We start from the raw sequence: 26,986 nt of genomic DNA on the forward strand, positions 1-26,986 counted from the left end.
GCACAAACACTTTTCATTCTCTTTAGGGATTAAGTTATATGATGGTGGTTCATAATATCTATCCTTTTTTTGTGATACTGAGCTTTGATGAATGCTACTATAAAAAATGGAATTTGCCTTTTTCCAGCAAGCTGGTTGTGGAGGGGTAGCCTGTGGTTCAATAGTAATGTCATGTGACCTAGACAATCTACCTTGTAGATCATATACAGCTGAGGAACTCCTCAAAGATGGGTGAATTCCCTGTTCCCTTCCCTCCCTTGCACCAGCGGCACTGTATCCCATTCATCACCCTCCTTAGAGATGGTCAGACCATAGCATTGCCTGAATTGAGGAAGGGGAAGGCAGGGGTCCCCGTCTCTTTATTAGTGTCTGTTTCCTGCTGGTGTCATGGCCGAGCAGAAGGGGGTGAAGAAGAACGTTATTTTTGTTTGAGATCGTCTTTGGGCCTCAGGGATGGTGATGCTCATAGCCAGGAGTCCATCCTGGGATTTGTCAGATGAACTGTTAAGAATGGGACTGTGAGCCATGTTCTGAGGGGAGAGAAGAAAAAGAGGAGAGGAAGTGTGAGCTCCCTCTGCTTTGCCTTGTATAGGCAAAGTTGCTTCTTGGATCAAAAGTCCAAGGCAGAAGAATATCTGCTTCTAAAGCATCCTGAGGAAAGTACTCTTTAATCCTTAAGATGGGAGAAGTGACTTATTTTTCCTATCCTATAATTTTTCCCCATCTTTTCCTGACCTTTTGCTCATTCCTCCCATATTATTACCACAAACCTAGATCCTATGTATCTGGGCAATTCCCCCCCAACCCGCCAAAAAAAAAACAAAACAACAAAACCAAACACCACCCCCAAAGAATCTTAGTGGTAGAAGGGTTTTGTAGGTCATTTAGCCTAACATCCCCTAATGAAGAAATCTCACCTACAACCTCTTTGAGAGATGGTCATCCAGTCTTTACTTCAACACTTCTAGTAACCCAGAGCTTTTTGAGGCAGCTGGTGGGCAGTTCTGATGGAAAATCCTTCCTAAATGGGAATCTGTCTCTCTGTCACTTCCTTCCATTGAGTCTATTTCTTCCCTCTATAGTAATACAGAATACAGCTATTCCCTCTTCCAGATGATAGTACTTCAAATCTATGAAGTCAAGTTTCATATCTCTCCCCAAGTCTATTCTCTTCCAAGCTAGACAGACTTAGTTCCTTCAAGAGCTACATATAAGAATAGTTTCCAGGCCCATCCTGATCCTGGTCACCTTTCTTTGGGTGAATTCTACTTTGTTAATGTACCTTTGAATCTATCTTAAAATGTTGCACCCACAGTTCAAAGTACCTTGATATTTCCTTGCTCTTTCCTGGAGGTAAGGGAAGAGAGGCTTTCTGGATCTGTAGAGGGCTGACAAGCAGGCCGGCGAGTAGTCAAAAACTTGGTCCCACCTAGAGTTTCCTCCTGCTGCACAGTCTCTACCTAGGAAGGGTGAAAAATTGATGCAAAACTCTATCCCAGGTGCTAGCCTGGGGACAGAATAAGGAGACCAGGTTCTCTCTCACCTGCTTGTGTTGGGATAGGTCTTTCTCTTTTGACTTCAGCAATTTTACCTTGTCATCTTTAAAATCTTCAACCTGGAACATTACCAGAAAGAAGAGGGGCTTGGTATGTTTCTGGGATCTGAAGTATAATCTTTCTTATTCTAGGGTAGGAGAATTCCTGTAGTTTCCGCTCCCAGATGAGAAGGCATAAGAATCTTCTCCCTTTCACATCCTTTTCTGCAGTCTACCACTTCTCCTAGCTCTCAATGGGGCCCAACCAGTGGGAAGAGAGGGGACCCAAGTAACCTATCACATACTATCTCTCTGGATGGCAGGAGATGAGTTTTGTTTCTGGTCCTGTTTCTGTCAGAACTACAAAGAAGAAGAAAAAAGGATAAGGATGGAGGGGAAAAAAATGAATTTCTTGGTGGAGAGCTGCCCAGCTGTTCCCTCTTGAAAACATGGTAGTTCCCTCCCACCTACAGTTCTTCACAAGATCTCCTCCCCAAGGTGATTTCTCATTTCCCTCTTCCCTTGTGATACAAGGCCCTGAACTTGAAGCCTGAAGACCTAGCTTCAAGGCCTGGCTCTGGCACTAGACCTGTGAGCAAGTCACTTAGCATTTTTCTCTTATCTGTAAAATGGGGAAGATAATACTTGCACTCTCAACCTCACAAGATTGTTATGAGGAAAACAAATGGTAAAAGCACTGCATAACAATATTATTGTTTCTCTTTACAATTCCCTGGTGCCCTGAGATGTGACATTTCCCCTCAGGGACTCTCACCGAGGATCTGTGCCCTTGGTCCGAGTGGTTGGCAGCACTGAAAACATAGGCCCTGGTTAGAAAGAGTGCCCCTCTCTCTGTGACCAGAAAGAGAAGAAGGGGTTGGAATGGCTAGCCAGTGGGGTGGGAAGTGAGATTGAGAATAAGGAAAAGAAACACAAGTGCTTGCAAAGTTGTGTGTAAAGGTGATGTTAGGTGGAAGTGGCATCTACGGGAGGGGCTGCCAGGGTTCCTAGGGAGAAGACTTAGGGGCTAGAGAGCAAGGCACTGTATTAGCGCAGGCATCACCCTGTCGAGACATCTGAGTTCCCTGGTCCAGTTTTTTCAGTTCCTTGGGCACATCAGGGCTCATTGTATATTGGGCTCCCATCAGGGCCTCGTTGGCAAGTTCTGTGCTGACACGAGCCAAATACTCCTCAGACCTGGTGATAATCTTGCAGGAGGGATGAAAGTTGAGGGGACCAGGTGAGATGATTGATTTGGTGGAAGGAACTGCCCCCCTTCCCTTTCAGTCCTCCCACAACACTCACAGCTGGTGTAGCAGAATTGTACGAATGTCGAGTGCCCTTTTTCTCCTGAGGCCCTGAAGGACTGGACTCCATCCCCCTGTGAACAGGTAAAGTGAGGTAGGATTAAGATGGGAAGTCATCCCACTTTTTTTTAAGGGGTTGGGCGGGGCAGAGCCTGAAACCATCCCATTATCAGTTATTTTGGATAAACCTCCTTTCTCCAACAGATTAACACACAAACAGTCCCTCTATTTCTCCGACCAAAGAGCATCCAGACCATCCCGAGTCATTTTTCCATTCCCCCTTCCGTCAGCTGACCCCTCCCTTTCCTCAATTTGGTCCCTTCGCTCTAGTCCCCCTTTCCCCCCAGTCTTCAGGATCCTTTCCCAAACCCAAGGGTCCAGTTTCCCATTTCCCGACCTGATGTTAGGTAGAAATTGCCTATAGCCCGGGAGGGGCGAGACGGGGAGGTCTTTCTCGTTGCCCCGCCGGTGCTGTTGCTATGGGTACCGGACGCAGAGGGCTGAGAGGATGGAAGGGGGAGGGGAAGAGTGGCACGGGGAGGTTACCCCGGGAACCACGCAGGCTGAGGGAGCTCCGCAGCGTGTTGCTAGGAAACAGCCCCTTTGAGTTCTACAAGTCAAATCTGAAGTCATCTTTTTTTTTTTTTCCCGGCATCCCTTTCTTTCTTCTCCGGTAGGGCATCATCTGCCGGGGGAAAACTAATCCGCTTCCAGGGCAGGGAGGATTATTTATCCCTGTAATGGGCTTTGATATTGGAAGAATAGTATCCTTTCAGCGCTAGGGGGCGATCTATAGAGTCAGCTCCCTCTAGTCTAAAGCTTCTTCCTGACCCTCTAGCTGCCACCTCGATGCACAAGAGCGTCTGAGACCAAAAGAGGATGAAAAGGCTGGGAGGAGTCGGGGTTGGAGGAAAGGAATGATTCAGGACTGAACCAAATGGACCGTCCGGTAGGGGTTTTGGAGGGTCGTTTTGGTGGAATACGTCTTCTCTTACTCCTCTCTAAGAAAATATGCTCACACAAAATTAAAAGTAGTTCATAGTCTTCTTACCTAACTTCCCTTTGGTACCTTTTTCCGTTCTGAGTTTACGACTCATTCCTACTCTCTGTGTGCGTACCCTCCTCCCCACTCTGAACTTGGTACAAACCCGTAGAAAGAGGCGGAGGGAAGAAAAGGAAAGGAAGCGGGCAGTTCTTAAAGGGATAGAAGCCATTTTTTTGGCCTCCAATTTTGCGTCAGCACGGGCGGAAGAGCAGATTTCCGGGACACGGGGGGCTTTCCCCCCGCACAGCTGGTGTTGTGACGACTGGAAAAAGGGTGGAGAGGAATGACCTTGAACCCTTCTCGGGGTCCCGAGCGAGCAGCCTAGGGGACCTGCACCCCTGCAGCAGGAAGGCAGGCGAGGCGCCGGCGGCTGCACACCTGGACCGGCGGATGCCTGGGACGACGGGGGGGGCTTGCACATCTGGGTCTCGCCCGGGACTGGGGCCGCGGGGTCCCTTGCGACCCCGGAGCTGCTGATGCACCGGGGCGGAGGGAGGGGCTGCGCAGCTGCGGCGCCGGGACGTCCCGAGGGGCGGAGGAGAGGGGCCGAGCAAGAGCCGGGGGCCAGGGCTTGCTCAGCTGGCTAGGCGGGGGACCACTTCCCATCCCCCTTGCGAGAGGCCGGCTGTCCACGCCCCGCCGAGATGCCGGAAGAAAACATCTTTCTGTTTGTGCCCAATCTCATCGGTGAGTCCGTCGGGCACGGACCGCGAGCCACGGCCCGGGCCCCGGGGAGGGCGAGGGCGGAGCCTGGCCCAGGAAGGGGATTCCTTTGGTCCGCCAGTCTTGGGTTCTGGCGCTAGCTCTGTCCCGAACTCGATGCGTGACCTTGGGTAAGTGGGTTCCCATCTCCGGGCCTCAGTTTCCCCCCCGTGTCTTTGTGGGGTTTGGCCAGGCTCCACTTCCAGCGAGCCTTTTTTTTTTCCTGTTACTCAAATTTGTTCCAGTGCTCTGAACCCTTTGTTCCCTTATCCTCAGGCTATGCCCGGATCCTCTTCGCCCTCATTTCTTTCTACTTCATGCCCAACTGTCCATTCACAGCCTCCTCCTTCTACTTGCTAAGTGGGCTCTTGGATGCCTTCGACGGACATGCAGCAAGGACCCTGAATCAAGGTGACTGCATGTCCAGCCTTCATTCCTCCCTGGACTCCCAAGAGTCCAGCAGTTACCCCCTTTCCAGGTTCCCCACTTCCCCCACCCCTCAGAGGCCTCCATTTCCTCCCTCTCCAAGTCAGGACTTTGGTTTGGGAAGGGCTGTGCTTTTGAATGGGGTGACACCGTGTCTAACGAGGACAGAACCAGAGGGAATAGTCTGTCACTACTAATGTCAGGAAGAGTTTAGATTATCAGCTTTCAGAAAGAGCTCCCTGGTAGTTAGAGTCTAAAACATAGAACTAAGTGAGCAAGGTAGGTTCGGGGCATTTCTGTCCCTGGGGATTCCTCCTGTGGCTTCATTGATCAGTCAGCAGCCATTAAGATAGGTGTTCCTGGAGCCAGGGGGAGGAGTGAGATAACATTTGGAGGGTTGTAGGTATCTTTAGCTCAGTGTCTTTTTCAAGGTTTTGGATTTTGGATTATTTGCCTTAGGTTCAGGGCATTTTTCCACCTCTGGCTTTGATGACTGATTCTGTTTACCTTGGTTTTACCTCATACTTTTGACTTGGTTTAGAGCATAGTTGGGAGATAGTACTGTAAGGATTTAGACTAGGAAGGGTATTTATAGACTAACTAGTCCAATGTCCTTATTTACCTATGACATTGAGGCCCAGAGAGTGACTTTCCAAAGGTCATACAGATGATAAATAACAGAGCTGGGTTTCAAACCTAGAACCCTGGCTTGAAATCCAGGGCTCTTTTCATTTCCACATGGTGGAACACCCTCTCACCCACCCATCATGCCTTCTAATCTTGATCCTCTCCTCTTGGATCAGTATCTCAGTTGGCAGGCTCTTTCTGACTTATAGTCTTCTCTGGGCCCAGGAAAGAATGAACACCTTTGAGTTCTCAGTTGCTGCACATCTGTGGGTTTGGAGCAATGCTGGGCATGCTGAGTCCAACCAAACTTTAGGCGCTGGTCCATTCACTCCCATTGTTTTCATCCTGAACTACTGGCTCTCTTCCTTCGCCCATAATTAGGGACGCGGTTTGGGGCGATGCTGGACATGCTAACTGATCGATGTTCTACCATGTGTCTGCTGGTAAATCTGGCTCTGCTCTACCCTCGGGCCACCCTGCTCTTCCAGCTCAGCATGAGTCTAGACGTTGCCAGCCATTGGCTGCACCTACACAGGTTACAACCACCACTCCTTGTGGGCTGAGAAATTGTAGTCTTGGGTGTGGCCCATTATCGGCTGATCTTGCCGTAGTTACTTCCAGAGGGGTGCTAGTGCTCACTTGGGATGAGGCTGATAGAAAGAGGAAGCCCTAGAGATACTTAGCTGGGGAATGGGCTTCTCTTGCTTGGAGGCAAGAGAGAGTACGTGGGCTAGTGGCCACTGTTATCCAGAGAAATATGGGTAGTAGCCTGGGGAGGTGGGGCAGGGTAAGAAGTCGAGTAGGAGAGTTAACACTTGATGTTCTCATGTCTTCCCTTTCAGCTCAGTGGTCCGGGGCAGTGAGAGCCACAAAACCATTGACCTAACAGGGAATCCTATCCTTCGACTTTACTATACTTCACGGGTGAGTCCCAATCCAGGTCATGCCCCCAGTCTCCATTCTCAGTGTCCAGACAGCCTGCCTTTCTTTGGAGTCTCAGCTGGTTTTGGAACAAATATAAGTGTGTGACTGTGTGTGTGTGTATGTCTGTCTGTCTGTCTGAGAGAGAGAGAAAGATTTTGTGAGCTCACTATTCAAGTTAGAAACATGAATTTTGCCTTCTTCTTGCAGCCAGTGCTGTTCATCATGTGTGCTGGGAATGAATTTTTCTACTGTCTGCTTTACTTGCTCAATTTCTCAGAAGGGCCCTTAGGTATGAACCCAGAGGTGATGCTACATGGGGGCCAGGAGGAGGGTCTGAGGACAAGATATGGGGAGTGGGAGCTAGGGGGAGATTTCTTTTTGGTTGGGCAGATTGGAGTTGATTAGATACTGAATTTGCTTTCTGATCTCATTTTCTTCACTCCTTCCTTCTTTCCTTCCTCTTTTATCAATCCCCTCTCTGCACTGGACTTTTTTCCTGCCTTCTTGCAGTGGGTTCAGTGGGTCTGTTCCGAATGGGACTCTGGGTCTCTACTCCTATCGCTCTTCTCAAGTCCCTCATCAGTGCCATCCACTTGGTTACTGCTGCACGCAACATGGCTGCCCTGGATGCTGCTGACCGCGCCAAGAAGGAATAGCCCTGATGTCTTTTCTGCTTCCAGCAAACTTCCAGTCCCATTACATGATGCCCTGCCCCCTATCCCCCACGGTGCTGTTCTGCCCTCCCCCAATGAGGTCAGCCTTTTATATAGTATAAGGCATGTCCTCCACAGTGCTGTGTTACCCCCTCACCCCCCCCCCAATGCTGTCAGAATCTCTTCAAGGATGTCACTGTTCTTTGTTTCCACTCCCATGTGATGTCACTTCCCTGAGATGAGGGTAGCACCTAGACATCAAATGAGGACTCTCTGTGGGGGCAATGATGGAAGTCCCAGCCACAGGAGATGAGGCCATAGCCTCCATGACTTGGGGATGGCCATAGCTCAAGGGTGGCCGAGCTGCCTGGGAGCAGGTGTGGAGACACAGGGGTGTGTTTTTGCACTGAGCCAGGCCAGGGGGCTGTTGTTCCCCAACCCCAGGAGATGGTGTGATCCATGCATGTTAGCATGGTACTGCTGTATTTGAGGGAGATGGTGTGGGGACTGGCTCTCCACAAGGGGCCAAACTCCTCTCATCCTGGCCTGGATATGTCTCGAATTGGAGGAGTCTTTGCCCTGGGGACTTTACTCAGGAGGGAAGGAGGCTATCTGGATCCTTCCCTGTTGTACTGTGTCTCATGATGTGTAATCTGGCCCTGAGGCCTTGATGATAAAGGAGGAAACTTCACAATCAGAGCTCAGGCTCCTGTCTTCACTCCTTATGTCTTCACTTTCTTATGGTGGGGATGGGTTGAGTCACTTAAACTTAGAAACAAAGAGAGCTCATGTCCCCTGTAACTTCCTTTCACTGAAACAGTGAAATGCTTGTCTCCTGCACCGCCTCCACCTCTACCTTACCAGTGGAAGGCTCTTTCCCTTCAGCTGTCAAAATACTCTGAGAAGTCTTTTATGATTCCTTCTAGCCCCCGGGACCCTCCCTTTTACTCTAGCAATTATTGCCCGTGGTTCTAGGTACTTTTAATATTCTGATATTGTTGGTTGTCTCCTTGTGGCTGTATCTCCCCTGTGAGACTGTGAACTCCTGGGCGGGGGAGGGTAGGAGTAGCTCTTGCATCGCCTTGAACCTCTAGAAGGTCTGTGCTGGTAGAAGACCCCCTCAGCAAGTAGAGCCATTCACTGATCAAAGAATCCTAGCTTTGGAGCTAGATGGGACTATGGAGGCCTTCTAGTTCAACCCCCCCATTTTACAGATGAAGGTGAGGCCCCAGAGTGTTGAAGAGAGTGAGATTTGAACCCAAGGCTTCCAACTCCAGAGCCACTGACTGCTCTTTTGGTTCAGATCTGTTTACTACAGAGTCAGGAGACCTTGCCGAAGGTTCATGGGCAAGTCACTTCCCTTATCTGATTCTGTTTCCCCATCAGGAAAATGTCAATAATTCTTAAGGGAGGGGAGATGGGAAGAGTGGAATGGGTGGGGCCAGATAGGGTGTGCGGTTAGCTTGAGTGTTTGTAGCCATAGGTGGCACTAAAGAACCATCTTGACTGCTGGGCCTGTTAACATACACAACAGAGTAGGATTGCCCCGACATGAATTCAAGGCCACGTGGTTGGGCACAGAGATCTCGTACTGTTAGCTGCAGCCAGGGGATGAGAAAGGATAGGGAGAGCTGGGAGGTTTGGAGGTAGGTGTGAAGTAACAGCTTGTGTACATACGGGAGGGAAAAATGCTGGATGAAGAGTTGGGTTCAAATACTGCTTCTGTCGTTACTTGAGAGAGGGACCTAATTTTCCTTATCTGGGGGTGGGGTGGGGGGTTGGACTACATGGCCTCTACAGTCCCTTCCAGCTCTAAATCCCAATTCTCTGAATCCCTCCTCTTCCACATACTACCTGTCTGACCTTGGACAATTAATTTAGCCTCCCTGGGACTCCATTTCTTCACTTATAAAATTGAAGCTATAAATTTGAGCTAGGTGGTCCCTACAGTCCTTTCCAGCTTCTACCCTTCAGTTATCCTAGGCACGCCTACCAAAAGTTAGGCTTAAAACCCAGACAGGTGGGCTAAAGCTGTGATTGTGTCATGAAGCTGGGAGAAGCAAGCTGTGAAGGAGAAAAGCGGGGGAGAAGGCTTAGAATGGAGAATTCTTCAGGGAAGGTGAACCACTTTGCTTCTGGTCAGAGCTAAAGGAAAGGCACTGGAATTGTCTTTTTTTGGGGGGGGGCGGTGAGACAATTGGAGTTAAGTGACTCACCTAGTGTCTGGGGCTGGATTTGAAACTCAGGAACTCCTGACTCCAGGGCCTGTGCTCTTTCCACTGCATATCCACTCTAGCCACCTAACTGCCCCTAGAATTGTGTCATCTTAAAACACAAAAACAAAAATAGTTTCAAAAATGCCACGTGGGTGCCAGGCTGTAGATGAGATGTTGAGACCTAACCTAGTATCAGATAGACACACAAGGCATCTGTGGGCAGGATAGATGGCATTCTTCCTGTCCCATCTGGCAGAGGCTTTTAGCTAGAGGCCCGAGCAAGTCAGGACCAACCTGCTAAATCCAGAAGGCATTCAGAAGCATGTCTGCTGTCTTCACTGTCTCAAAACTGGGAGTCCTGGGGAAGAAATTTGCTTCCCCTGGATCACAAAAGAGATCCAGAATTATATTTTAGGATTGGTTAGGATTAGAGTTGTCATCCATCCAGTCTAGCTTCTTTTCATTTTTATCCCCTAAAACGTCTCTCTCTCTCTCTCTCTAGCAAAGGATGGATTTAAATTTTTAAAAATATATAAATTTGATCAATAATAACTAATTGTAGTAGAAGTCTTCAACCTGAAATCACCATCACAGAAAAGTATGACTTAGCACCATTGCTCTGACCTGTGAAGCCTTTTTGTACTACACATTAGAAATATAAAATCCTACTCACTACTAAAAATACCCACTTTCAACATGTGTCGAAAGAACTGTGGGATTTAGTTTGCAAAGCCTGTTTTTCTTGGTGTTTTCTTTATTGTAAAAAGAACATATTATAGAGGAATAGAAATGATCCCTCCCAGGCCCCCATCTCATACCCTGGTTGGTTCTTTGGCTAAGAAAAGAGTATCAGAGACCTGGCCCCTCCCTCAGGGCTACATGCAGTAAGTATCATGCTTCTCCAGCACCTTCATCATCAGCAACAGACCTCAGTAACTTTTTAGAAATGCAAAAATCAAAGTATATGGAGTGAGACCCTCCAAACCAGGTGGTCTTCTGGTTTTAATTAATTGCTTTTGAGTATGGTACTCCATATAGAGGCACCCTTTTCTACTTTCTATTTTTAAATTTCCTTTCTACCTTTTACCCTGCCTCTGGCGAGGAGGGGACACCCAACGTACAGGCGAAAGGAGTCACGCTCTGGCCCGTGCTCAGTTGGGTCAAATCAGCTCAGAGGGGAAAGGGACTTGTCCAGGATCACACAAGTCTAGTGTTTTTTTGTATTATGCTTTGCTGCTTCTTTTCACCCCACAAATGGAGAAAAGCAAGCTAGGCCCACCTTCAAGCAGCCCACCCAGGTTAAAGGAGACAGTGTGAAGAATTCCTATGGTCCTTTCCTGGATTACAGGCATCTTGTCCTTTTCCTCCCCTTAAATCCCCATAAATGAGAGCAGCAGAGAGACAAACACTTAAATGAAACAGGGTTTATTTTTCAGTGAAAAACTAAGGCATAGGAAGAAAGCCCTCTCCTTGGACTTCAGGGAGGACAGTAGTCTAACTCTCCAATGGAGCTGGGGGAGAAGTCCCTATTTCCGGGGCAGCTAGATGGTGCAGTGGATAGAGCACCAGCCTGGAAGTCAGGAAGACCTGAGTTCAAATCCAGCCTCAGACCAAACACTTGACACTTACTAGCTGTGTGACCCTGGGGAAGTCACTTAACCCCAATTGCCTAAAAAAAAAAGAAGTCCCTATTTCCCTGTGTCTTTCTTACTCTCTGGCTCTGTAGGATACCCAGGTACCCCAAGCCCTAGAAGCCCTGTGGCTGTGCTGAAGAGATTGATGGGAGTGGAGCCATCTGTAATGAGGGTTGATTTCAGTCCAAGCCCTTGGAGCAGTTTCACCTATGATAGAGAAGGAAACACAAACATTATAGGATGATAAAATGTTAAAGCTAGAAGGAACCTTGGAAATAATTCCTTTATATAGATCTTTCAGTTTTCTAACATGTTCTCAGTACCTTCCTGAGGAGAGTCTCTGGGGCTAAGTGGAGTTAATTAACTGGCCTAGGGTCACACAGCAGGGACTTTGTATACAGGTGTTCTGATTTTCTTTCTACTATACAAGTATCAGGGAACACCAAAGCTGAAAGGGACCTTAGGGACTGTCTCTAGTCAACCTCTTCATCTTACAAAGAGGTCCAAAGTCCCCTTAGAACTCCAAACTCTTCCAGCCACATCAATGGCAATTTTTTTTGCCCTCTTCACCCAAGGCACATAGCCTCTGGCTCTCAGGAAGACATCTTTTCCCCAGCTGGGACAGAAGAATGTTCTCAGTGTTGCTGAGACCTCCCTCTACGACAGAACTCCCTGTTCTTGACCACCCCTAAGCTGGAGCAGCCTCCTCTCTCATTTCTCCTAGCCGGCTTACCTGTAGTTCAGGCCCTGCCAGTGCAAGGTCCCGGATAGTGCCGGAGCCCAGGGCCTCTGTCATCTCCTTGAACTTTTTAACCTCTACTTCTGCCAGTTTCTCCGCCTTGTTCAGTTCCAGCTCCATCTGGGCCTTGGCATAGGTGAGCTCCTGTTCCCTGGCTTTCTGCACTCGAAGTAACTCTGCTTCCTGAAGACAGAAATGCAATCAGCCCCTCAGGCCATAAGGGACAACGAGAATGACCACTGTAATCTATTGTGCTTTGCTTTGTGGCTGGCACTGCTGGAGAGGTATACACATCCCAGACCTCGAGGATGGATAAAAACACATGTGAAGCAAATACAGAACGGAGATAAAAGAACAGGCATGAATGAATGCTAAATGGTGCAGCACAAATACACCTGCCCCAGAAATGCAAAAAAGAGGGCCTATCTCTAGGGGTTGGTGTGTCCAGAAAGGTTTTATGCAGAGGATAGGAATTCAGCTGAGCCTTGAAAGATAAGCAGGGAGCGCCATTCCATGCCATTCCACAGTGCACTCGTTAGCATGAGCCAAGGCACCAAAAGTAGGAATGAATTTGAAAGATTTGGTGACATTGTGGGGAAAGAGCCTCCTCCTTTCAGGTTCCCTTCTCTTATGCTTTGGCTCAAACCAGGGAACCTTTTCTGCAGGACACTGGTTGTTAAAGGTGCTTCCCACTCACCGTTTCTATGGCTAAAGCCTCCGCTTTCAGTTTGGCCTGGAGTATGGCTCCTTCTCCCTCAATCCGAGCAGCCTCTGCCCGAGATTCCGCCTCTGCCTTAGCAGCCCCAGTGCTTTCCACAGCAGTGCTTGGGAAAGAAAAGTTGGATGAGATCCATGGAAAGAAACATCTCCTTCCCATCCCTACCTGACACTTCCTCCCGCTTCTTTCTATAATTCAATTCATCACTTATTAATAAGTGCTAGGGGATACAACACAGAGAAGCAAACAAGAACAGTAGCTTAGTGTTCAATAAACCCAAAGACCCTGCTACTGAGATGAGGGCTCACTATCTGGTAAAAATGGTTGGGAAAACTGGATAGCATCTGCATGATTTCACGTGGACAACTACTATCATATTGCTTGCCTTCTCAATTAGTAGGGGAGGGACTGGAGGAAGGGAGAGAATTCAGAACTCAAAATTAAAAAAAAAAAAGAATGCTAAAAACAAATACCATTTTTCAAAAGAAAAAAAAGAACTACCAAAAGAAAAGAAAAAGAAAACTGGACAGCAGACTGGAAGAAATTGGGTTCAGATCAACACCTCACACCCTGAAACCAAGATAAGGTCTAGATCTATGGAATAGGGCGAGTTTGTGACCAAGTAAAGGAATAGAGAGGATGACAGAAGATAAAATGGATGATTTTGATTGCATAAAATTTAAAGGGTTTTTGAACAAATCCAATATAGTTTATCAGATAAGAAGGAAAGTTAACTGGAGGAAAAAAACTTTGCAGCAAGTTTCTTTGAAAAAGGTCTTATTTCCAAACTATAAACCATTGATTTAAATTTATAAGAATAAAAGTCAATCCTCAATTGATGAAAGGTAAAAAGGATATGAACAAGTAAGTAGTCCTCAAGGGAAGAATCCAAGTTATTGTAGCTGTATAAAAAATGCTCCAAATCACTAATAATTAAAGAAATGCAAATTAAAGCAACTCCTCAGATTGACAAAGCTGACAAAAAGAGATAAAAACCAAATATTGGAGGGACTGTGGGAAAACAGGCACATTGATATCCTATTAGTAGAGCTGTGAATGGCACAGCCATTCTGGGAATCAGTTTGGGTAGGGTTGGAACCAAGATGTCAGAACAGCAGGAAGAAAGACAGTATGTGCCCTCCTCCTCCATCTCTTCCAAAAAGATCTAGAAAAAGCACCAGACCAAAGCCTGATGGTGAAATCCAAGGAAAAAAAAATCACAGTGAATCACTATTCCAGTCCAGGTCAGCATAGGGAAACAGATAAAAAAGGTCTGTGGACATAGAGGAAAGGGTCTGATCAGGATGGTGTCATGAGGAGCACTGCAGCACAGGGAGAAGATGTGTATCTGGGAAAGGGGGCTCTCAGACCCACACCAGGGTACTGTAGGGTTTGGGAACAGGTGCCAACTGGCAGCTTTGTTACTACCCAATTCTGGGTCACAGATCCAGGGCAGAGGAGGGTACCCTATGCCTCCCTTTCTCCTCCAGAGCCATCTGGGTCCAATGGCCAGATATCAATCAGGATGACTGGAGATGGCCCAGGATGCAGTAGGAGATCTTATCCCTTTTAAGCTAAAGGAGTAGTTGGAGGCCCTAGGTTGTATACCAGACAAGTTTAGAAGCAAGTAGCACCTGTGTGATTCAGAGCCCAGAAGCAAAGCAGGGCCTCAATGCCAACATCTATCCCTGCCTGAAGCCTGCAGAATAACCAAGGCAGAAAGCCTGGACCAAAGGGGAACCTGCAGTTCTGTTACTCTGAACCAGCAGAGCTTCGAGTGGCTGATAGGAGCTGAGACCATCAGCAGTCTACATCAGGAACTTGCAGAGCTCAGACCAGGACGGGGCAGTGATCAGTTCTGGGAGTACTGAAAACTTGTGGATCCCCAGTTTGACGTTTTTCTTGAGAGCCTGGAGTAACACAACACTCAATATATCCCAAGAAAGTCCACTTCTCTCTTGAAGTGAACAGAGCTTAGCCTTAACATCAGATCTGAAGGGAGTTGGCTGGAAGAATGAGCAAAAAAAAAAAAAAGAATCCAAACATGTAAAACTATTATGGTAACACGGACATTCAAGACACAAACCCAAGAAGAAGAGGATGGCTCTGAAATATCCATAAGCAAAGCTTCAAAGAAAAACACAACTTGGGCACAAATTCAACTAGAATTTCTAGAAGAAATAAAGCAAGAGTTTTTGGTTTTTTTTTTTTAAAGGGTTAAAATTTTTTTAAAAAATGAATTGAGAACCCTAGAGGAAAAAATTGGAAAAGAAATGAAAACTATGGAAAAAAGAACTGGAAGTTAACAGATTGGCACAAGAGGTACAAAACCTTGTCTGAGCAACAAAATCCCCGAAAATTAAAATGGACCAAATAGAAGCCAATGATTTCATACAGCAACCAGAAATAGTAAACCAAAATAAAAAAACTTCAAAAAAAAAAAAAGGAAATGTAATAGCAAAAACAACTAAACTAGAAAACAGATTGATGAGAAAAAAATTTAGGAACCACTGGTCACGTCCAAACCATGTCATGACTAAAAAGAGCCTGCTAGAATAGGTCTGAATTTTAATAGATGTGAAAGGAAAACTGCCTTAGTACCAGAGGGCCAAGTGGAAACTGAAAGGATTCACTGGTCATCTCCCAAAGGACATCTCAAAATGAAAACTCTCAGGAACATTTTGGCCAAAATCTACAGCTTCCGGGCCAAAGAAACATCACTACAAGTAGCCAGAAAGAAAGACTTCAAGTGCTAAGGGACTGTCAGGATCACAGAAGATTTAGCAGACATCATTGTAAAGGGGTGGAGAGATTTGAATACAACATTTCAGAAGGCAAAGGACACACACACATACCTACCCCCACACAGAGGACAGATGTGTGTACACATACACACATGCATACATGTATAAATACACAGTACACAGAGGATACGTGCATTTACATAATACATACAGGTGACGTGCTTATACATGTACATGTATGTACATGTATATGTTCATGCACACACATCACACAGAGGACATATGTATGCATGCGTGTATATATGTGAATGTATATGCATGTACATGCATACATACATACATACACACCCACCTATCCACACACAGAGGACATATATGTGTGTATGCATAGTGTATGTATGTACACATACCCACCCACAGAGGACATATGTGTATACATTTACATATATGTACACACATATATAAACACACATATACGTGTGTGTGTGTGTGTGTGTGTGTGTGTGTGTGTGTGTGTGTGTGTATGTTATAGGCTTAAAGCCAAGAATACCTTACCCACTAAAACAGTATAACTGTTAAAGGGGAAAAATAGATTTTTAGTGAAACAAAGTACTTCCAAGCTTGTCTGATGAAAAGACCAGAGCCTGTGTAAAAACTTCCAAGTACAAACACAGAAATTAAGAGAAACAGAAAAAGGTAAATATGAAAGAGGGGGAGATCATACATGTGTCCCCTGTGGACCCTATCGTCACAGGGATCACAGAGAGAATCTAATTAGACAGAAGGTCTGAGAGTGGTTCTGTTAGATCTTGATGATCTTAAAAGAAAAATGGAGACTACACAAGGAATGGGGAAGAGGGAAAGGAAGGTTAGTGAGAATTCTTTCAATGGATGAGGATGACCTCTGATCCTCACTCTTATCTAAGTTGGTCAAGGGAGGGAAGAATACATACATACACAGTACATTTCACTCTACAGGGAAACAAGGAGGGACAAGGGAGAAGGAGGATGCAGCAGTAAGAGGGAGAGTAGATTAAGGGAAGGGTTGGTCCTAAGCAAAACAAATTCTAATTAGGGATGTATAAAAAACAAGACACACATTTATAAATAGTTCTTTTTCATGGTGATAAAGAATTGGAAATTGAATGGATGCCCATCAACTAGGGAATGGAGGAACAAGTTATGGTATATAAATGTGATAGAATACTATTGTTCTCTAAGAAACAGTGAAGGGGATGGTATCAAAGAAACCTGGGAAGATGTATATGTACTTATACAGAGTGAAGTGAACAGAACCAGGAGAACAATTTATAAAATGACAACAATATGGTAAAGACTTTTTGAAAGACTTAGGAACTCTGATCAGTGCAATGACCAAATGCGATAGCAGAGTATACTCATCTCTTGATAGAGGAATAAAGAACCTGGAATGTGGGAAGGGATACGTATGTGTATGCATATGCAGGTGCGAGTGTGTATGTAGTGTAGGTATATAGTGTCTGTGTGTACAAATAAAATTTTCTTTTGGACGTGGTCAATGCAGAAATATGTTTTGTTTGACTATACATGTAATAGGGGTTTTGTTTTTCTTTTGTTCTCGTTTGGGGGGAAGGAGAAAAAGTGAATTTTTGCTGATTAAAAAAACCAATTAACTTAAAATTTTTAAAAAGACTCAAAAAAAGAAAAGAATTTGGAATTATGTCCCCAAAGTTACTAAACTCTGTATGCCCTTTGACCCAGCAATACCACTACTAGGCATCTCCCAATATCCCAAAAAGAACAAAGAAAAAGGAAAAAGACCTATATATGTATGTACAAAATATTTTTAGCAGCTCTTCATATAGTGGCTTGATAATTTTTTTAAAAAGTTTTAAGTGATGGGAATATTAAGATACTAGACAAAGAGCCTGCTCTCAAGGAACACATAACCCCACACTGGGAAATATGACATGCAAACTGATAAGCAGGATATATGATACAAGGCAGAATATTGTGGGGGAAAAGGAGAAATCCAAAGTAATCCAGGAGAACTTGAGACAAGAGTGATCACTTTTGGCTGGAATCAGGGAAGGCTTCTTGGAGGAGGGAGCTTTGATATCAGAGGATTAACAGATTGAAATGAGGAAGGAATGGAGGATGGTCTGTTCAAATATAAAGAAGCAAATGAACACAAGAGATCATCAAATAGTCTACTTTGGCCAGAACATCCCTTTTGCAAAGTAAAGAATTATGAAGTAAGACTGGAAAAGTAGGTTGGAACCCATGGAGGGCCTTAGAAACCAGCCTAAAGGAGTTTCTATTTTACCCTAGAGGGAATGCAGAGCCCCGAGGGCTTCTATAAGCAGAAAAGTAGAGGTGATAGCCCTGTGCATTATAAAGATGATTTTGGCAGTCATATGAAGAACAGATTGGAGATGGGGCAGAGTCTGGAGGCAGAGAAACCAGTTAAGAGGCTATAATAATCCAGGCAAGGGCTTAACAAATCAGAGCAGTGATAGGATAAGTGGAGATAAAAGAAATGCTTGGAGAACAGAAAAGATTCAGAAATGGATTAGATGTAGTGGTAACTGGGAAAGGAAGTGCACCTTAAAGAAGGAAGAAGGAAGACTTGAAATAGCACAACGTCTCTGGTTCTTTCTTTTTCCTTCCCAATTCTCCTCCCCACACTGCTACAGTTAGTCAGTTGTCAAGTTTTGTCCAAATTTTGTTTTTGAAGGAAAATTGCACAGGGAGAGAGACTGGAGGACCATGGTGTCAACAGAAACAGGGAGACTGGGAGGAGAGACAGATTTAAGGGACGTCTGATGAGTTCAGTTTGGAAGATGAGTCTGAGGATTTGGTGGGACATTTCAGGTGGAGATATCAATCAGGTGGCTGGATTGATGGAACTGGAGCTTAGGGGAGAGAGCTGTGCTAGGTATACAGAAATAGAAGTAACTTATATGTCCAAAAATTGGAGAAGAGTGGAATAAATTGTAATATCTTGACATAGTGGAATACTAAGGTGCTTTTAAAAAAAAAGGTGTGACATAAAGGACTATGGAAAGACCAATGAAGTGATGCAAAGTAATATTAGCAGAATCAAAACTGTATACACATCAACAATGGTGTAAAAAAAAAGTTAAGGAAAATGGCCAAAAGGTGGTAGGATTTCTGATAGGCCTAGAAAGGGACACAAAAATCTTATTTTCTGGTACCTTTGTTAATTCTTTTGGTTCTGTTTTGTCAAAAGGTTAGGAGGAGTTTGATAAGATTTTTGCCATGTCTTTTGTATGTTCATTTTATTGTACTGGTTGATGATTAAGTTTAAGTTTTTAGAATTATTGGTGACATGGGAAGATAAGAGTAACAGGAGGCTGGAAGCTGACAGCTAGAGGGACAAAGGAGGCCTCTGCATTCTCTAGCCTTTCTTCCTCCTCTTGTCTCCTTGTTATTCAGTCCTGTGACCCCATTTGGGGATTCTGTGGTAGAGATACTGGGGTGGTTTGCCATTTCCTTCTCCAGCTCATTTTACAGATGAGGAAACTGAGGCAAACGGGTAAAGTGATTTGCCTATGGTCACACAGCTAATAAGTGTCTGAGGCCAGATTTGAACTCAGGAAGATAAATGAGTCTTCCTCACTCCAAGCCCTTCTGTCTCTATCCATGGTGGCACCTAGCTGCCCTCTTCTCTCCTTACCTCTCAGCTTCAAGTAGCAGCAGCTCCCTTCGAGCCTTCTCAGCTTCTGCTCGGTCCAAGATCTTCTGCCTCTCCAGCCGCCCCCGAGCCTCCTGCTCCAGTCTCTGAGCCTCATGTCTGGTAGGATAGGAGATGGGAAAAGACTCTTGTGAGACAGCTGAAGAGGAAGAATGGCAGCCAGGCAGGGTGAGGGACAAGTACATCATGAGGGAGGAAGGAAACTGGAATTTATCATAATTAAGGACCTACGGCACTGTGCTAAGTTCTTTACAAATATTATCTCATTTGAGCTTCACAACAACTCTGAGAGATAGATGCTATTATGATTCCCATTTTACAGTTGAGAAAACTGGAGGCAGAAGTGAAGTGACTTGCCCAAGGTCACAGAGCTAGTGTCTGAGGCTAGATTTGAACTTGGGTCTTCTTGTCTGCATTACACTATGTAGCTGCTTCAAGGAAGCCTCTTGATGTTAAGTACACAGGATCTCAATATACAAAGGAGTGGGTGCTATGGACTGGGAGGTGGAGGGGGTAAGGGAAAAGCCATCCACTCTACTCACTTGGCCGCAGCTTCTTGGGAATTGGTGGTGATTTCAATGGCCAGCTGGACACTTCGCTGCAGGGCATCCCGGGTCCGCTGGTCCACGGGTTCTACAGACTGGACGTCCACACTACTGACCACCAGCCCATTCTGAGGAAAGACAGCTCGGTCCCGGAGCTGAGGCATAGCAGCCTCCCCAGGTCCCTTCCTCTCTGCTCCTTCAAAACCAAAGACAGACATCCGGATGATACGAGCTGAATTCTTATGGAAGTCATCAAAGGTGACTGAGGCCACAGCCCCCCGCACCCGGGAGGCAATGGCTTTGCAGGCATCACCCACAAAGTCTGGGACAGAGAAGAGCCGAGCAGCCTCTCGGGGGTCATTCCGGTCTGCCAGTTCAAAGTGCCTGTGGGAAGAGAAAGGGAGAAAGAGGTCCCATCTCCTCCTTCAGAAAGGGAGGGTCCTCTCTATTCGGGCCTCTGTCTGGGAGTCAGGATCTTTTCACCTTAACCTCATTACCTCTTGTCTGGACTACTGCAGTGGACTCCCAAACGCTCTCCCAAACTCATTTTACCCCACTCCAGTCTGTCTCCACATAGTTGCCAAAGTGATTTTTCCTCATGTAAAGTTGTGACTACGTTGCTCTCCTACTCAAACTCCAGTGCATAATAATAATGATAGCAACAACAATAATAATATAGTATTTATATAGTGCCTAGGATGTGTCAGGTACTTCACTTAGTTTTTATTCAGTCATTTTAGTCATGTCTTACTCTTCCTGACCCCATGTGGGGTTTTCTTGGCAGAGATATTACAGTGCTTTGCCATTTCCTTCTCCAGCTCATTTTACAGATAAGGAACTGAGGCAAAGAAGGTTAGGTGACTTGCCTAGGGTCACGCATCTAGTAAGTGTCTGAGGCCAAATCTGAACTCAGGGAGATGAGTCTTTCTCAAGTCCTTCTGACTCCAGGCTCTGTGCTCAACCCACTGCACCACCTAGCTGCCCCCACTGTACTAAATACTTTATATGAATATTATCTCATTTGATCCTCACAACAACCCAGGGAGGTAGGTGCTATTATTATTCCCATTTGACATGTGAGGAAACTGAGGCAAACAGAGGTCAAGTGACTTGCCCAAGGTCCCACAGCTAGTATGTATCGGAGGCCACATTTGAACTCAGATCTTGCGGACTCCAGGACCAGGACTCTATCTATTGTACCACTTAGCTACCTATAAACATAAACTCTTTTGTATGGCTTTTAAAGTCCTTCACAACCTGGTCTGAATCTACCTGTCTGGTTTCATTACACATTATTCTCATTCTTATATGCTCTGGTTCAAACTGACCTTCTTGCTGTTCCTCACTCACCTCCCTATCCACCTCTGATCTCCCACCTCTGTGTATTTGTCATCTATAATCTCCATGCCTGGAATGGCCTCCCCCTGCTGACCTCTCTGCCTCATAGACTGCCTCATTTCCTTCAAGTACGGCCTTTTACACAAAGCCTTTCACAATGCTCCCCTACACAACACTAGTGTCCTTCCTTCCTAAACCACCTCTTTTGAAAGAACGTAGGCCCTTTGGAAGAAGGGGAAGTTTCATGTTTGTCATGTATCCTCAGCACCTAGCACAGAATATGGCACCTGCCACAGGTACTCCATGTTCTATACTCACATGAGACTGGCTCTTGACGATTTCCCAGGGACTTCGCTTTGTACTATCTGGGGGCTGGGGATGGGTTCACCTCCCACTCCTCCCACTCCCACCCCTCTATCTACATAGCTGGAGCTGCTCCTGGGAGGGTCTCTGAGTCCATGGTAATCCCTAGTTACCAGTTGTAAGCCAGCTGTAGCTGTAGCCGGGCATGGTCTGCTGTTTCAATGGTGATGACATCAGTAAAGAAATCAGGCCCCAGCAACAGGCACAGTGTCCGGCGGGCGTGGGGGCGCTTGGGCCGGCCAGCTGAGAGGGACAACACTGTGAACTGTTCCTCAGGGCCGAGGCACACCAGCTCTGGTCCAAACACAACCCTGTGGACAGTATGAGGGGTCAGCCAAACACAGAGATGTCATTCACAGCCCCTGATCCCAGGAGTGATAGGAGAAACCCCCTAACCTCCCACCCAGGGTAGGATAGTCTTCTCCCCGTGTTTCCCCTCACCGTGCTTTCTTTTCTCTGTAGTCATACACCTGTACCGCTGCATTGTGAGGAACTCGGTAGCTCACAACTCGAGTTTTATCCCTAGGGGCGAGGGGACTACCCTTTCTTGATTCCCCCATTGCACCTCTGTCTGCCAGTGGGTCCTGCCCCGTGTTCAGCAGCTCTTCCACCCCAGGTGGCAGCTCCTTCTCCCACAGCTCTTCATCTTGGGTCAGCATATAGGTTTTACCAACAACAGCCCGGACCTAGAGAAGAGACCAGAGTAAAGAAGACATTCTCCAAACAGGGCTGGGATAAGGAAATAAAGGAATCAAAAGCTTTACCCTACATTGCCCCCTATACCCAAGAACATGATCTTATCTAACCTTTTTACCTCCCCCAGTACCCAGCAGCGTTAGGTGCTAGTAGGCACTTGATAAACACGTATTGAACTGCATTAAAAAAAAACCCCCAAAAAGCTTGGGTTCGAGTCCCTGCTCTGCTACTAACTCAGCAAGTGACTTTGGGCATTTCTTCCTTCCTCTGGGCCTCATTTCCCTCCTATATACAGGAAACTAAGAGAGGATAAGGTGGAAACTAGGTGATTTCTGAGGTCCTCTTCATCTCTAAATCTTGAGATCTGAAATGCCACCACCTCTTGACTGCTGAGATCCTATTCATCTTTTAAAGCTCAGTTCAAATGCTTTGTTTTCCATTAAGCCTTCTCCAATTTCTGTCCCATCTGTCATCATCTTCCCCCTGGCCATCCCTAGTCCTCACATAGCACTGTGCATTCATTTCTCTTAATAAATGTTGAATGAATTGAATCCATTGGGTTAGGCCCTAGAAGAGGCATTAGATTAAATAAGATACAGTGCCTACCCTCATGAGGCTTACAATCTGACCATTTTAATTTTCTTAGGTGGCTGGTAGTAAGCTGGCTCTCAAGACAATTCCAAAAGAATAGTGTACCCCACAAAAATTATGCTTTTTTTTTGAGACTATGTCTCCTTATCTCACCAGGCTGTAGTACAACAGCTACTCAGGGCCTGACCCCACCACTGAATGGAAACTTTGATCTGCTTGATTTTTCCAAGGGTCACTTTGCCCCTCCTTAAGCAGCCCATGGTTTAAGCCGATGGCCCCTGGCTCTTGGGGGCTCACAATGTTGCTCTGGAATTTAGTGTCAACACCTGATCAGCGTTGGCCCTGGCACAACTCAGAACTCCCAAACTCAAGCAATACAAAAGCCTCTGCCTCCCCTGAGGTAGGGACCAGTGCCACAGTGTCAACCATCACACATCACTATGGATTATTTTATGTTACAGCTGTTTGTGAGCATGTCTGGGAAAAATATAAACTTCAATCTTAGGCCTGGCTGATCTGAGCCAGCTTTTCTAAGGGATTCCAGCTCTTTCTTTAAGCCAAGTTCTAGAGGACTTTTGCCTTAAGCACTACGATTTCTGAAAAACTTTTACTTTCTTTTTAAAAAAATTTTAATAAATTTATTTATTTTTAGTTTTCAATATTCACTTCCATAAGATTTTCTGTTCCAAATTCCCTCCCATCTCCCCCCAAAACCTTTCTACTTTCAAAACCTTCCCAGATCAGTGAACCACTACTGGACAGAAAGGACTTGAGCCCTCCCCTCAGGCATCAAGATCTCCTTTAGTGCCACCTTCTTCTTAGCCACTAGGACTGGTTCTCTTTCAGTCTTGTAGGTACTTGCTTTCTTTCCTGCCCTTATCAGCCCTACGCAGCCGACCACAGGAGCAGGTTTTCCAGAGTCTATTTCCAAGGCAAAAGGGAATATGCAAATTTATAAATGATACACCAGGATAAAGATGGGGAGATTTTAGAAGACACAATTTTCCCTTCTGGGACCTTAGGGAGACAGATATGGTGTTTTAGGTGTGGAGAGGATCATAAGACAAAGACATGGGAAACCTGGGTCAAAGTTTGACTACCAGCCTGGGACTGTGCTCTTTATATTCATATACCTTACTCTGGTTAGTATTAGAAACCAGAAAAAAAAAATTAGGACAAGGTCTGGCAGAATTATTTGGTGAGAAGACTGCTGGTTGGGCCTTTTTTTAAATTTTTAGGCAATTGGGGTTAAGTGACTTGCCCAGGGTCACACAGCTAATGTTAAGTGTTTGGTCTGAGACCACATTTGAACTCAGGTCCTCCTGACTTCAGGGCCGGTGCTGTATCTACTGTGCCACCTAGTTGCCCCTTGGTTGGGCCTTTTGCTTTGCTTTACTCTGGGCTCAGGCATTTTCTCTGGCTCTCCCCCTCCTATGTGGAATGCTCTTCCTCCTCATTTCTGCCTCTTGGCTTCCTTCAAGTCCCAGCCAAAATCTCACCTACAGGAAGCCCTGTATCGCCTAATTCCCAATCCTTCTTACTTGCAGTGGCTTCCCTCTATTGATTACTTCTTGTTTAACCTGTACACAGCCTGTGTATATATAGCTATAGGCATGTTGTCACCCTCATTTGATTGTGAGGTTCCTGAGGGCCTGGACCATTGCCTCTCTTTGAATCCCCAGAACTTAGCACAGTGCCTGATACACAGTAGATGCTTAATCAATGTTTACTGGATTAGACTGGAGTTTTGTCACTTATTAGCCATCTGACTTATTGACTGACTGAGGGAAGGGTTCCCTTTCCATTCGGGGCTTCTGTTTCTTCATCTAAAAAAATGAGGGGTTTGGTAGAGAAGTGAGGTAAGGTGTCAGAAAAGAGAGATAAAGTGTTTCCATAGGAGCCTCCAGGTAAGTGTGAGGTTCTAAAGCTCCACGGACAATTCTGTGGCAGGCTGACATTTTTAATTCAGGCAGTTTCAGATCAATCAAGGCAGCATGATGGGGAGAGTGCCAGACTTGGAGTCAGAAGGATCTTCGTTCAAATCCAGCCTCAGACACTTATTAGCTCTGTGACCTGTGTAAGTCATTCAATCTCTGTCTGCCTCAGTTTCCTCATCTGCAAAATAGAGACAATAATAGCACCTTCCTCCTAGGTTGTTGTCAGGACCAAATGAGACAGCACACATAGAGAGATTCATGAACCTTAAATTCTGGTTACTATTATTATTTTTCAATTGCAGATCTGAGTTTGGGAGTGAGTCCTACCCTGGGTTCCAGGCTCACCTTGCCAGTCTTGACATCTCTCACATAGATGCCCTCATTCTCATCCAGAGGGATGGCCTGTCGCTGTTCTATGACTTCTACTTTGGCAGGGGGTACATATTCCAGGGGTCCCCGAATCAGCCAGCGGTCTCCAGCCTGCCTTTTCTCACCACTCTCCCCATCATCTCCTTCCTCCAGGGGCTGGAGTGCCCTCAGGAGCAGCCCTTCATCCTCTGACAGTACAAACACCTCCTGGATTCCTTCCTCCAAACTCTCTCCAGGATGAAGGAAGAAGGATTTCTCCCCCTGTCAGGAAAAGACACTGAGTCAGGGAATGAACAACTCTTCCTGACCTGTTCACACCTCCTGTACCTGTCCCGACCCTGCCAGCCCCTTCACCTTCACCACACGCTTGTGTCCCAGCTGATTCTTGCCATCCAGCCCCACTGGGTCCAGGATCACACAGTAGTTCCGAGGACCCAGGGTAGTGATATTCACAATTCCCAGCACCTCCTCATAAACGTCAGGCACATGGGCTTCTGCGTCTGCCTGGGTGACCAGCCACTCTTCTCCCGTGTGGCGGAACAGGCCTCTCACATCCCGGAAGTTCTGCAGGGCCCGGAGGTGCAGGGCTATCTGTGGAGAAGGAAGATAGAAGCTAGAAGGATCTTTGGCCTCTAAAGAATAAAAAAGGACACAATCTCCCTCTCAGTGACCATGACAGTAATAACAACAGGGCTGCTGTTTATAATAGCTAAGATTTGCTAGCACTTTGTATGTTACCTCATTTGATTCTGACCATCAGCTCCTCAACTGGTCCTTTCTTATCCTTCTTGACCCTGATATGATCTCTGACCCTTTACCCCTGACCACTTCCTCCCTGGTCCAAGGGGCTTAGGAAAGCTATACTGATATAAAAAAGGTTTTCCATTTACCCTAATTCCAGGGTGACTCCCCAACACCTGCCAGTCAGACTAGAATAAAGCTAACTTATTCTTTGTGCCATGGACCCCTTCTCAGAATAGGGTTTTTAAATGCATAAAATAAAATGTATGAGATTTCAAAGGAAATTACAAAGGCTATTGAAATATAGTTACAAAAATTAAAAAAAATTTAGATAGGGGCATCTAGGTAGCACAATGCTTAGAGCTCCAGCCTTGGAGTCAGGAGGACCTGAGTTCAAATGTGACCTCAGATATTTGACACTTAACTACCTGTGTGACCTTGGGCAAGTCACTTAATCCCAACTGCCTCACCAAAAACAAACCAAAAAAAAGGAATTTAGAGACCCCAGGGTTAAGAACCATTGGTCTAGAGATTCTTGAAAAGAGAGGGTTGAACTCCCATAGTTCAGTGAACTTGGAATGATAACTACTCATTATCTTCCTTGACACTCCCTTACCTATCCCACCCAAAAGCACACTGCTCAGGGTAGTCTCACCACCCTGTTTCCTTTGTGGGGTCCCTCCCACTCCCCCAGAGCTTATTTGCCTTATCTGTGAGGACCACAGCATTGACCACGTCCAGAACTTCCTCAAACACACCGGGGAGGTAAGCTCCCACTGAGCGTACCAGCCATTCTTCTCCTAGCCAAGGAGGACAAGAAGTCATGTTAAAGGTTTAGAAACTCAGCAAAGCCCTGAAAAGACCATCTCACTGGGTACTGGTCAGGAATGCCCTTCCCCATAACAAAGAGACAGGGTGCAAGGACTGAGATGCTACCTGTCTCTAGTCTCAGAAACCTGACAAGGTTCTAGCTGAAAATTCTGCTCCTTATCATTCATTTCTCTTGCCTCCCGACCTCAGCAAAGTTGTTTTTTGCTATTTTTTAAAGGCTGATTTTGAACCTTAGGAGAATAAATCCCTTTGAAACGGAGACTTCAAGGGCAACTAGGTGGTGCAGTGAATAGGGCACTGACCCTGGAGTCAGGGGGACCTGAGTTCAAATCTGGCCTCAGACACTTGATACTCACTAGCTGTGCAAGTCACTTAACCCCTTTCCTAGCAAAATTTAAAAAAAAATGGAGACTTCAAAACTGTCAGTATATTTCTTCTGGTCTCCTTCAGATACTTTGCCTTTTTTTTTTTAAACTTTAAATAACTGTTTCTCCATTTAGGGCCTCTGTCAAGTTCCTGAGGCTTCTTTGAGAGAATTATGCTCTTGAGATCCATGGTTTCCTTCAAGCTTCCTCCTTCCCCTCAGCCCTTCCCTTTATAAACATATCT

The 26,986-nt window shown here is 45.9% G+C and overlaps 3 protein-coding genes across 7 annotated transcripts in view; 1 reads left to right on the forward strand and 2 right to left on the reverse strand.

Moving 5' to 3' along the window:
* Positions 1-322: 322 nt before the first annotated feature.
* LOC110222019 (uncharacterized) lies at positions 323-3,734 on the reverse strand. 3 transcript variants are annotated; one of them, XM_021006830.2, is made up of 9 exons: positions 3,239-3,734; positions 2,840-2,915; positions 2,598-2,742; positions 2,310-2,346; positions 1,840-1,894; positions 1,544-1,615; positions 1,326-1,460; positions 918-1,076; positions 442-530 (listed from the first exon to the last, which is right to left on the reverse strand). In XM_021006830.2, the coding sequence occupies exons 2-8, from the start codon at positions 2,909-2,911 to the stop codon at positions 951-953; spliced, it is 642 nt and encodes a 213-aa protein (XP_020862489.1). In that variant the 5' UTR covers positions 2,912-2,915; positions 3,239-3,734; the 3' UTR covers positions 442-530; positions 918-950. The 3 variants fall into 3 exon arrangements, with proteins under 3 accessions (XP_020862487.1, XP_020862488.1, XP_020862489.1); XM_021006828.2 differs by lacking the exon at positions 918-1,076 and having other exon boundaries at positions 323-530; positions 3,239-3,726; XM_021006829.2 differs by lacking the exons at positions 918-1,076; positions 1,840-1,894 and having other exon boundaries at positions 323-530; positions 2,310-2,386; positions 3,239-3,731.
* A 301-nt stretch (positions 3,735-4,035) lies between these two features.
* CDIPT (CDP-diacylglycerol--inositol 3-phosphatidyltransferase) lies at positions 4,036-7,917 on the forward strand. 2 transcript variants are annotated; one of them, XM_021006831.2, is made up of 6 exons: positions 4,036-4,573; positions 4,865-4,999; positions 6,023-6,176; positions 6,484-6,565; positions 6,773-6,854; positions 7,076-7,917. In XM_021006831.2, the coding sequence occupies exons 1-6, from the start codon at positions 4,531-4,533 to the stop codon at positions 7,219-7,221; spliced, it is 642 nt and encodes a 213-aa protein (XP_020862490.1). In that variant the 5' UTR covers positions 4,036-4,530; the 3' UTR covers positions 7,222-7,917. The 2 variants fall into 2 exon arrangements, with proteins under 2 accessions (XP_020862490.1, XP_020862491.1); XM_021006832.2 differs by lacking the exon at positions 4,036-4,573 and adding an exon at positions 4,585-4,719.
* Positions 7,918-10,843: 2,926 nt separating this feature from the next.
* Positions 10,844-26,986, reverse strand: part of MVP (major vault protein) — a 38,086-nt gene continuing 21,943 nt past the window's right edge. For both annotated transcript variants that reach the window (XM_021006813.2, XM_021006812.2), the window contains exons 6-15: positions 26,252-26,346; positions 25,160-25,396; positions 24,782-25,066; positions 21,654-21,898; positions 21,326-21,523; positions 19,509-19,895; positions 18,949-19,065; positions 12,505-12,631; positions 11,802-11,990; positions 10,844-11,275 (exon numbers count right to left, since the gene is read on the reverse strand). In XM_021006813.2, coding sequence (XP_020862472.1) covers positions 11,123-11,275; positions 11,802-11,990; positions 12,505-12,631; positions 18,949-19,065; positions 19,509-19,895; positions 21,326-21,523; positions 21,654-21,898; positions 24,782-25,066; positions 25,160-25,396; positions 26,252-26,346 — 2,033 coding nt within the window. In that variant the 3' untranslated portion in view covers positions 10,844-11,122. The remainder of the gene's footprint in view (positions 11,276-11,801; positions 11,991-12,504; positions 12,632-18,948; positions 19,066-19,508; positions 19,896-21,325; positions 21,524-21,653; positions 21,899-24,781; positions 25,067-25,159; positions 25,397-26,251; positions 26,347-26,986) is intronic.

This window comes from Phascolarctos cinereus, unplaced genomic scaffold (assembly GCF_003287225.1).
Source record: "Phascolarctos cinereus isolate Bilbo 61053 unplaced genomic scaffold, phaCin_HiC Scaffold_4;HRSCAF=312, whole genome shotgun sequence".
Taxonomy (NCBI): domain Eukaryota; kingdom Metazoa; phylum Chordata; class Mammalia; order Diprotodontia; family Phascolarctidae; genus Phascolarctos; species Phascolarctos cinereus.